General features: G+C 41.0%; 1 protein-coding gene across 2 annotated transcripts in view; it reads right to left on the bottom strand.

The window, feature by feature from the left end:
- SH3TC1 (SH3 domain and tetratricopeptide repeats 1) overlaps nt 1-11,515 on the bottom strand; it is a 773,464-nt gene that overhangs the window by 200,778 nt on the left and 561,171 nt on the right. For both annotated transcript variants that reach the window (XM_044062806.1, XM_044062804.1), the window contains one exon: nt 7,830-7,980. In XM_044062806.1, the coding sequence (XP_043918741.1) occupies nt 7,830-7,980 (151 nt within the window). The remainder of the gene's footprint in view (nt 1-7,829; nt 7,981-11,515) is intronic.

Raw genomic sequence — 11,515 nt, forward strand, 5'->3', positions numbered from 1 at the left:
CAAGACCTCCACAAAAAGACACAGGATAACTTTCACTCAGTGGAAACATGGCTCACTGATAATGGCCTGATACTCAACCCCAAAAAAACCAAGCTACTATTATTTCATCCCTCAACCACTACTGCCCCCACCTGCACCTTTACTATCCACTCTAATAACGGTACCCCCATATCACCTGAAACCCAAACAAAACTACTAGGTATTACTATTGGCAACAAGCTCAAATTTGATGCACATATCAATCTGGCCATTAAACATACTAACAAAAAGCTAGGTAGCCTCTACAAACATAAAGCATTCCTGACCCATAATGCTAGAACTACTATAGCACGCACACACCTTCTCACAACACTACTGTACGCCTCACCCATCCTGATTAACTTATCCAAAACAGAAATCAACAAAATGACAACCTGCTACAATCAGATAGCCAAATTTGCTAACAACAGCTCCTACAAAACACATCACTGCCTAAACCTAAAGCAATTGGGCTGGATGGAACTACCTAACTTACTTATTTATAATCAGCTGGTTACTGCTCACAAGATACTCCATCAACAAAATATATCACCTTCACTAACTAACATTGTCCAACAATGCTCCTGTCCTAGGCAACTCCGCTCAACTGACAAATTACTTTTAACTGTTACTAGATCCAGCAACCATGCCAGAGACTCCCTTTACTCTTCTTATGTGGCCAAAATCTGGAACTCCCTGCCTGCATCCTTATCCCTGATTATCTCACTACCTACATTTAAAAAAAGCTATCTACAACTACCTCAACAACAAATGGTTATGTCCCTGTTCAATTCCAGACTAATGCCAAATCCACAGCATTACTATCGTAACCATTGTCCTAAACTAGAGTCCTATCTGTTACTTGCATATAAATGTACACCACATCAAAGGTTTGATAACATACACATAACATTTTTTGTCTGAAAAACATAAAACTGTTTAATGACTATTGTTAAATGTATCTGTCTGTAGACTATACCTATTAGTATCTGTTGCTTATACCTATAAGTGTCAATAACTAGATACCCTTATGGATCTAGATGAGATATGTACCCAAGTGTGTCTTTATGTACTGTAAAAATTGCCTCTTTGGAGCTTTGCTTGGTGTCCTTATGTACTGTAAAAATTGTCTCTTTGGAGCTTTTCTCCCCGGGCCTCCACTGAAAATGGACATGTATCCAGCTGGACTATCCCGGTTAACAAATGTAAAATAAAAATAAAAATAAATAAATATATGAAGACAGACATGACCGAGCTCTCAGATCATGTGTCTCAGGCAGGTATAGAAAAAAATGATTGATTTCAATAATTGGCTTGTCTCCCTGGAAAGACATAGTCAACAGTCCACACTGCTTTGCCAGAGATGGTCTTCACCTGTCTCCTCAAGGCTTTCAGATACTGGCAAAGACTCGCCTTCCCCTCAGTAGCTTTTTTAGGCAATGTCCCAACAACAAAACTTCAGACATAAAGAAATCACTATAGACAAATTGAAGGTCATGCTGCTTATTGCTAGGAGCTTAAACAGTAAACTGCACTCACTGAAAGCACTCATCACATTGAAGATGCTGATGTTTGTGCCCTCATTGAGACTATGCTAAGGGTCACTGAGACCACCCCAGCCATACAAGGCTACACTACCTTTCACATGTTCAGACCCCAAAACGAGAATGAAAGAACCAAAGGTGGAAGTGTATCCATCTTCATTAAATCCAAATACACCTGGAGACTGGTGAAACAGTACAACTTTCTTAAGCTACTCCAGGTCCAATTAACCATAGGCAAAATATCCTTCCAAATCATCGCTAGCTACAGGACCCCCAGCATGAGCCAGGAGAAGTACACCACCTACCTGGACTTGCTAGATTCTTTCACAATACAGCTAAACACCTTGGTCATTGGAGATTTCAACTATCCTCCCATTGATTGGGTGGCTCACATGAGCACAAACATGATCACTATGAGGTTCCTGGACTTTGTTAATTCAAATACCCTGGAACAGTTGGCCCACACCCCTATAAAGGGCTCAAATGTCCTGGACCTAAAGTGCACCAAGTTGGAGGGGTCACTGTACTACCTCATGTGTGTTGCCCTCCCTGGTAAGGCCAGACCATAAATCTGTCTTGTTTGCAGTGTATATCAAACCTGACACCTCCTCAGGAGTAAAAAAAACTAAAAAATGTCTCCAAAGCAAACTATTACCTACTAAGCAATGGTATGAAAAGTTTCAAAGCTCCTGCCAGCATAGCCAAAATTTACTTCTATGCAAAGGAATACACAAATGCCCTCTATAGCCACTTAAACAATTGCATTGACTCGGTTGTACTAACAGGAACAAAACCAGGTCTTACCAAAAAAAAACAAGCCACCCTGGTAGACTGTAAGTATAAATAAGTTATACAACAAAAGAAATAAACTGATATCTAAGAACAGGAGGGAACTTATTCAACAGAGGAAGAATACCTTCCACAACCTGAACAAGCAAAATCAGATATCTTGTTAAGTTGTCCAGGGCTAGCTATGAGTCTAAATTAGCATCCCTAGCTAAAGACAGTCATAAGGAATGCTTTAGCTACATCCAAAACCTAAAAGGGAATGCCTAGCTGTTTGCTGAGCATATAGTGGAAGTACCACTCACACTGAAGACGACAAAATTTCCAACCTGCTTGCTGACAGATTTGGCAATAACTTTCCCCTGTCCCCACCAGACATGCCCCAAAGCATTCCTGACACCAGTTCTCCAGTGAGTATCTCCAAAGAAAAGGTCATACAAGTACTCTCCAAGGCCAAAAACACAGTCTCTATGGGACCAGATAACATCCTAGGAAGCTTATTCAACAATCTAAAATAATACCTAGCGGAACTACTTGGCAATGTCTTTAACCTTAGCCTGAGAAATGTCTTTTCCCGGCAGAGTGGAGAGCAGCAACAGTAAGCCCCTTGTACAAAGAGGGTCCATCAACTGACCCTAGGAACTATCGATCCATAAGTTTAACTAGCCTTACCTGCAAGGCCATGGAAGGCATCATCATGGACCTTATCAACAAGGACATAGGTGAACTTCAAACTCTTGATCCGACCCATTTTGGTTCCGTCAAAGTTAAATCTTGCTTATTAAACCTAGTGGACTTCTTTCAAAATTTCAACAAAGCCCTGGATGAGGGCAAAACAGCAAATACTGCCTATCTTATTTTATCCAAGGCCTTAGACACAATCCATATTCAAGTATCATAGTGAAACTCTCTGAGCTGGGGATTAACCTTTACATTACCAGATGGGTAGCCAAATGGCTCACCGACAGAATGCACACTGTCAAAGATCAGGAGTCCACCTCCACCAGTACACCAGTTCCCAGAGGTGTACCATAAGGATATGTGCTGGGTCCACTACTGTTGTTTGGAAGCTATTCCTCTGAAGTCAAGGTGAAGTAGATGGCTTGTGGCTTATCAAGTTTGCAGATGACTGTAAACTAGCTGCACTCGCAATGTCCCCCAATGATGTTAACATGTTACAGAAAGGGCTGACACAGACAAATGATTGGTGCCAGACTCATGGACTAAAGTTTAATGCAAAAAATGCCTCATTATCCTGTTTAGCAAAGAAGTAGCCCCTGCTAATTATGATAGAGACAGCACCCCTCTAAGCTCATACTGAGTGGTGAAAGACTTGGGAACACAGGTTGATAGCAATCTAAACCGATCACCATTTATCCATAGTGGTAAGAAATGCATTCTACATTACACATCTCATAAACAGGAGCATCACATCCAAGTCCAGAGAAGTTAAGGCTCCACTGTACTCAACCCTTGTCAGATCAGGAATTGAGTACAATGCTCCCCTTCTGTACGTACCTCGCCAGACACCTGCAGCAACTAGAGAGACCACAGAGGTTTCTAACCAAGACAATCCAGGGCCTCCAAAACATGACATACATGGAAAGACTGAAAGCCCTGTCACTGTACTCTGTATCATACATGCTGTTGAGAGATGAACTGTTCCAGGCCTACAGAGCAGTCTCAGCCCCTGCCCCAATGGAAATGCTGCGCATCTGCAAATCAAATGGGACAAGAATAACTCACTCCAGGGATATCAACCTAGCCTGTCACCTTAACAGAACATGCTGGGGTGACAGATATATCTCCCAGTGATTGCCGCAGATCTGGCATAAGCATCCACTCCATGTGAAGCAGAGCTCCTCAATGCCCCTACTGAAGGGCAATCTTGACAACTGAGTGGGTGTCCGTAAATTCTCACCAGGGGTGGCACCTATGCCCCTCATGGACAGGGGCAGTTAGTGCTGAGCACAGAATTGCTCTGCTAGCAATGACCATCTAATTATGATCAATAAGAGTATTTGGGTTATTGCATGGCTAGGCTTGTAAAGGCCCTAGGGCTATTAGCCTAGTAACCTCCTATGAACCTATGAACCTATGGAGCTGGATCTGTGGGATCCTTACCTTCCATTACATTACTTTTCAGAATATTTCAGTTGTTTATTTCTTAGGTTCATAGGTTCATAGGTTCATAGGTTCATACTAGGCTATCTGCCCTGGGGCAATTATAAGCCTAGCCCGATTCTGTATGGCTTACGCCACCCCTTGATTTGAGTATACTGTGCCCTTTTTAAGGTTTAGTTTACTGTGCCTCTGTCTAATAGTGACACAGGAGTAATCCCTGGGACAAACCTACGATCCCCCATCCACCTATTGAGATTCTTCTTGAAGAGATTCAGAGAGGTGCTCTGCCTCACATGAACTGGAATTCTATTCCAGAGCAAAGGGAGCCTCTGGGTTATGAACCTGTCCCTCCAGCAAGTTCTATTTATTTCTGTGCTGAGGTTCCAGTCCATCGAGCGTGTGGCTCTAAGGGATTTAGATTTACTAAGGTGGAGCATGTCCATTAATTCTGGATTTGACATAGCTTTGTATGTCTGGCATAGATCGCCTCGAAGTAGGCGGTATGCAACTGAGTAGAGCTGGAGTTTTTTAACTGAGCAGCATATGGCATTTGTTTGAGACCCTTGATCCTCTTGGTGAGATACGTTTGGGGTCTCTCTAATTGCTGCAGGTGTCGGGTAAGGTACATCCCAAAAGGGGCATTGTATTCTATGATGGGCCTGATGAGGGATGAATAAAGGGGCATGATTACCTCTCTTGATCTAGATGTGAAACCCTTCATGATGAGGTGGGCTATGTAGAAGGTCTTTCTAACCACTTTGGCAATGTGGTTTTCAAAGGAGAGATTGCTATCAACTTGGGTCCCCAGGTCCCTAATAACATTCTCTGTACCTAATGGGTTTCCGCCTATGTGGTAATTTGTGGGCACATTGTTTTTGCCAAAGGGTATGACTATACATTTTTTGGCATTTAGCTTTAAACCATGGCACTGGCACCAGTTATCTGTCTCTGTGAGACCTTTTTGAAGGATGTTTGTGTCAGCTGGAGAGTCGATTATGGCGCCCAGTTTGCAGTCGTCTGCAAACTTGGTGAGCCATAGTCCTTCCATGTTTGCCTGTACCTTGGAAAAGTATATACCGAACAAGAGTGGTCCCAGGACAGAACCCTGTGGGACGCCACTTGTGACCGGTTTCGAGTCTGACATGGCTCCAGCAACTCTCACTCTGTGGGTTCTGTCTTTGAGCCAGTTTGCGACCCATCTTGTGACATAGGGGTTTATATTTAAGCTGGATAGCTTATCTATGATGCCCGAGTGGGGTATTGTGTCAAATGCCTTTGCAAGGTCCAGATAGGCTGTGTGGACTACCTTCCCTTCATCTATAGCTTTGGTGACTGTTTCGAAGAAGTCAACCAGGTTCAAAAGGCAGGATCTGCCCTTGACAAAGCCGAACTGGGTAGGATCTAGTGTCTGTAGGTCCCCAATGTCTTTGTTTATGAACTCCATGATGATCCTCTCCATAGCCTTGCAGACTAAGCTAGTCAGGCTTATGGGGCGATAGTTTCCAGGGTCCGTAGAGGCTTCACCTTTGTGGAGTGGGACCATTGTTGCTGTACGCTATTCTGTGGGCACATATCCTGTAGTGAGGCTGAGATTGTATAGCTGTTTTATTTGAGGGATTAGTTCCTCTTGGGTTCATGTAGGATGCAACCTGGGATGCCATCTGGTCCCATGGAAGCAGTGTTTTTTGCTTTGGAGAGGGCAGCCTTCACCTGAGCATCAGAGATGTTTGGGAGGCAGCCCTCTGCCGGGATAGATACTTGCTCTTTTGGGGGGGAGGGGGTGGAGAAGTTTGCACTGAACCTGTCTGCCAGGATATTGGCGATGTCTGTGGGTTCAGTGTATTTTTGTCATTTAGAATCAACTCAGAACAAGTCTGGGAGTTGCATCCCAGGTTCCTAACATAACTGAAAAAAGCCTTATGATTGTCTTTGGTGTCCTGTGCAATTTTTCTCTCGAAGCTGGCCTTGGAGGATTTTATGAGGGATTGTAATTTTTTGCTAGTACTGATCAGAGATGCCTTCCCTATTAGGGATTTTGCTCTATCATGTAGTAGCTTCCTCCTTCTGTTGTACAGTTTATTTATGGCAGGGGTCCACCAGACTGGACGCCTGCCTTTGGATGATTGGGTCTTGGTTTTGTTTGGGATAGCATGATCCATGCATTCCTGGAGATGTCCGTAGAATGCGTTTATATAGGATTCTGCAGTTTGGACCGAAGTTTCCACTGGCCCTGGGGCCTTGAAGGATTCCACTTTGATTTTGAGAAGTGACAAGTTCACTTTTGAGAAGTTTTTCACTGTGGTTTTCTGGGCTGGGGGTGGGGTCGGGATGTGGACATCCAGTGAAATTAATTTATGGTCTGATCTTACCAATGAGGGATGTACTTCTGGTGTGGAGCATAGAGTCCCCATGTTGGAAAAACTATCCACAGTAAAGTATATTCCCATCCCCAGAGATCCATCTTTTTATGACCATCAGTAACTATGCATTGACCAGTTGGTTCCATTGCAACTTCACTCCTAATAATGTGGGTTTGAATTTCTCTGTCCTCTCTTTTTTCACTTGCTCTGCAATTTCATTAACTTTCCCTTCACAATAACCCTGTCTGTGTAAATGTATTATTAATTCCCTCATATTTTGTTCAAAGTTAGTTTCTTTACAAGTCAGCCTTGAGATCCTAATTATCTGGCTTCTAACTATGTTCAGTTTTAGACCCTTTGGATGTGCACTGCTGTAGTGAACAAAATGCTTGTACTTAAGCTTCCTCTGTCAGATTTCTTCAAAATTTCTATACCTAGAAACTGAACCACTTCCTGTTAATAATGAAAAACTGAACCACTTCCTGTTAATAATGTGATTTAAACTGCAAAAATGGGTTATTTTGTTTGCTTAGAGCCTTTGTTAATTGCATAGGTTTGCGGTATTTGTTTTTTTACTACATATCATCCCTATGCATTTACAGACAGGCTTTGCAAATACTGCCCTTAATCTATTGAATAACAATATGCAGACTTGTCTTTTTCTACATCCAAGAGTTTGGATGTTATAAACCATGGTAATGCAGAAAGATCCTGTAGAAATCAAACATGAACATCTCAAAATAACATTTTTAACAATGAGTCTCTTCCTTTACTATGAAATAAGTAAAAATCATATTGCAGCTTGATCTTCTAAAGCAATATGTGGTTCAAGACCCCGAAGAAGTGTATCTTCACCCAAGAATGTAACATGATCCATGCTTAACGGATTAAGTCAGCTCTTAAAATCATTGTGCAAAACAACATTTTTGTAACTGTACCATCACCTCCCTGACAGGTTAAATACATAGTCTGAAGAAACTAGTAATAGAGAAAATACCTGAATATACAGGTCTACCAGTTCATTCTGCCTTAGCATGTAATAAATTTTTCCTGCTTGCAGCCAGGCATAAGCTTCTTTTCTCCTCTTCTGGAGATCTATGAATATCCCCAAACTTCTTTTAGTGTTTTCAAGAGCAGATCTGTATGATCTAAACAGAGCAAAATGTGATTAAAGCCCACATCACATCTTCCTGCTTCACCAAATTAAACATTCTCATTTGCTCTTTTAAAATTATTTGTACATATTCTTGAAAACATTCAAAAATAAAAAAAAAATGATTAAACCCCACATTTTCCGGCTTCACTTTAAGCATTCTCATTAGCTGTTTCTAAATTATTTGTGTAAATTCTTGCAAACTTTCACAAATAAAATACATTCTCCTGAAAGTGGCTCCTACAGAAAACGTTGGACTATTCAGCATTTTGCTTTCCTCATTTTTTTGAAATTCGTCCCTTTTTAATCAAATTGCTAGATATTTCATCCAGGAAAGTAAGGTGTTTAATTTATTGTCCACAAACATTAGATCCGGTATTAATTTAAAATTAAAATCTTTAAGTGCAATTAATGTTTACACAATCTCAACCTACATGGTACAGATTACATATTAGCACCTGCCTATGGAACTATTGAATCATGAAGTTCTATAGTGGTGCAGAGCTGTGTTCTTCCATGATATCAGCATGGCTCTGCCTATCAGGTCATTTACAGAGATAAGACATACATAGTGCTGTATGATGTGTAGATGACTCTTGTCCTTAGAAATGTAAGTTAAATAAGGTGCTGATATTTGCAGTCACCCTTCACATGTAGTTATTAACGTGCTTGCATGCAGGGTATTAACTGCCACCTCCTAGCCATACTGAATAAAGCTTTAAATGTCTTTGTCTAGGGTACCCTCTATCTACTCCTAACCTGTGTTTTGAAAAGCATACATTGTTCATTGCTCAAGGTTACATTTTGAACTCTAATTCCATATACTCTAGTACACCACTCCTTGTTACATGTGTCTCACCTCCCAGTAATAAAATATGCACATTAGCTAAATAATGCCTAACTTGTGACCCAACCCCTAAAGTAAAAAATGTACTAAATATCTGGAGAACTCCCACGACCTTTCACCTCATGTGAAAAGTGAATGTATTGTTCACTGCCTGGGGTAGTTCCCTCATTCTTACTCTATTCCATACCATGCATGTGCAAAGTTTTTATTCATTTGTTTAGTTATTTGTTTGTATGTTTGTTTGCTTGTTTATTTGCTTTCCATGGTAATGCAGAAAGATCCTGTAGAAATCAAACATGAACATCTCAAAATAACATTTTTAACAATGAGTCTCTTCCTTTACTATGAGGCAGTTTGCAGTGGCTGACTAAGGGCTGATCAAGACAAAATGCTCCATGGTTGAAAATCACAATTGGGACACACACAGAATTAGAACCAGCACTTTAAAAGGAAGAGTACAAAAATAGAGGCTGAACAATCAATAATATTCGCTTAGAGTTCGACTATGATGGCACAGCAGTATACATAGGATGTACACCAATATGACAGGAATATTTGATAAGGTTATAGCTCTAAGTGAGGTAGAAAGATGAGAAGTCTCTTTTCAACGTAATCTCTTCCAACTTCACATCTTATATAATGTGGTGAAATACTCATCATCTGGGTTACTATCCTTTCCATGTCCGACTTCATATAGAGGTACGCATGAGTAGTACTTTGAGCACTACGCTGAATCACTTGAATACCGCAGGCCGCAGCACTACATACCAGACTCATTCATAAATGATCTGCTCATTTATTTGTTTGTAAAGAGCAGGATGCAGCAGCCAAAAATGGTGTCATGGATTTCTGTTCCCATTGCAAATGAGACAAATTTCCTTTCATAAACCAAAGATATAGGATATTGTAATCGTTAAGACAGAAATATACTTCGACAAGAGCCATCATCACTGGATGCAATGGTGGAATCAAGCTCTTGATCTGGGTGATATTCTTCTGAGGAAAAATTATAAACTTATTCAACAATCCAACTCCACAAGTGCAGTTTCTGTTTAATTTTGTCTGGTAACATTTGTAGATTACTGTTTTGAAAAAAAAAATTACAATATTACAATAATGGCTAGGATTCAGAGACAGTCCCGACCTCAAGGGGAAGACTGCAACAAAAAGGCCCTGTTAGAGCAATCGAAGAAACCCAAGAGTCAGAGACAGATTAGCTACAATGAGGAAAGTAATCACTTTTTTGTACTTCCTACAAGCCCCTCTCACCCTAGAGGACACTGACATTTGCATAGTGACTGAGACATGGTTTAAGATAGCAGAGACCACTCTGGCTGAGCAGGACTATAACATCTTCAACACATTTAGACCAGCTACTGTGCAGGAGGGGGGGGGGTGGAGGTGTCTCAATCTACATCCATAAGAGACTCATATCAAGGCTGATAAAGCAGCATGAGGCACTAGAGCTTCTTTGTTTCCAAGTAACCATCGGAAATGTCCTGTACCATACATTAGCTAGCTATAGAACTCCCTCTATGACAAAAGAAACCACACCACCTATCTAAAGGATCTAAAGTGACTCAGTATTAAACTCAATACCATTTTAATAGGTGATCTAAACTATCTAACTCTAGACTGGGAAACATACATCACCACTAGCGCACAAGCACAGAGATTCCTGTACTTTGTCAATACAAATGACCTGGAACAATTAGTCAGAGTACCCAATGGGGGGGGGGGAGGGGGGGAATAACATCTTGGATCTTGTCCTTACTGATATAGGAGTATGTTGCACCATCCTTTACATATCTTTGTTATGTATTAGGACTTACAATAAAGCACTCTCCTTAGAAATAAAACTGAAAGCAGAGCTCCCTTCCATTCAAGGTACCTTTAGAAATTTCTTTAAGACAAACTATCTACTGCTAAGTGATACATTGGCAAGCTTCAGTTTCCCACCAGACCCAGTTAACTCCACTGAATATGCAGGTATATATAGCACCACACTATGCCAGCATGTAAACAGCTATACAGATGCAGCTGTATCCAGTGGTACACGTGCAAGACAAATGCCAGAAAGTAACCAACATGGTGGAACCATAATATCAATAGGTTTTATAATAAAGTTTGCAATCTCAAAAGCACAACACAGCAATACATTGAGCTGATTGTGAATGATGTTGCCTACATTGAGGCTAAAGATATAGCAAACCAACTGGCTGATAAATTGAGCTCTAACTTTAACCCCTCTCCCCTCTGCCTATTCCCTCATGATATGCCTGAAACTGGCACACCCCCAGCTGTCACACAAGACCAAGTTTTAAAAGTGCTATCAAAAGCTAAAAATACTGCATCAATGGGTCCTGACAATATCCCTGGATGCATCTTAAATAGCACGAAGCATGATTTAGTCACAGTTCTGACAACACTGTTCAATCTCAGCCTCCATACAGTCTTTGCACCAAATGAATGGAGAACAGCTACAGTCATTCCCCTGCATAATGGAGGACCTCCACAGACACAGGCAATTATAGAGTCATAAGTCAGATCAACTTCATATGCAAAACCATAGAAAGACTTATCATGGACTTAATAAGTCAGGATAAGGAGAGGGTCTATATTACTTCAGTGAAAATTCAGTTCAGCGAATGGCATTTTCGGTTCACTTACATCAAACATGCCA

The sequence above is a fragment of the Protopterus annectens genome, chromosome 2.part1 (assembly GCF_019279795.1).
Source record: "Protopterus annectens isolate FY-2018-M chromosome 2.part1, PAN1.0, whole genome shotgun sequence".
Lineage (NCBI taxonomy): Eukaryota > Metazoa > Chordata > Ceratodontiformes > Protopteridae > Protopterus > Protopterus annectens.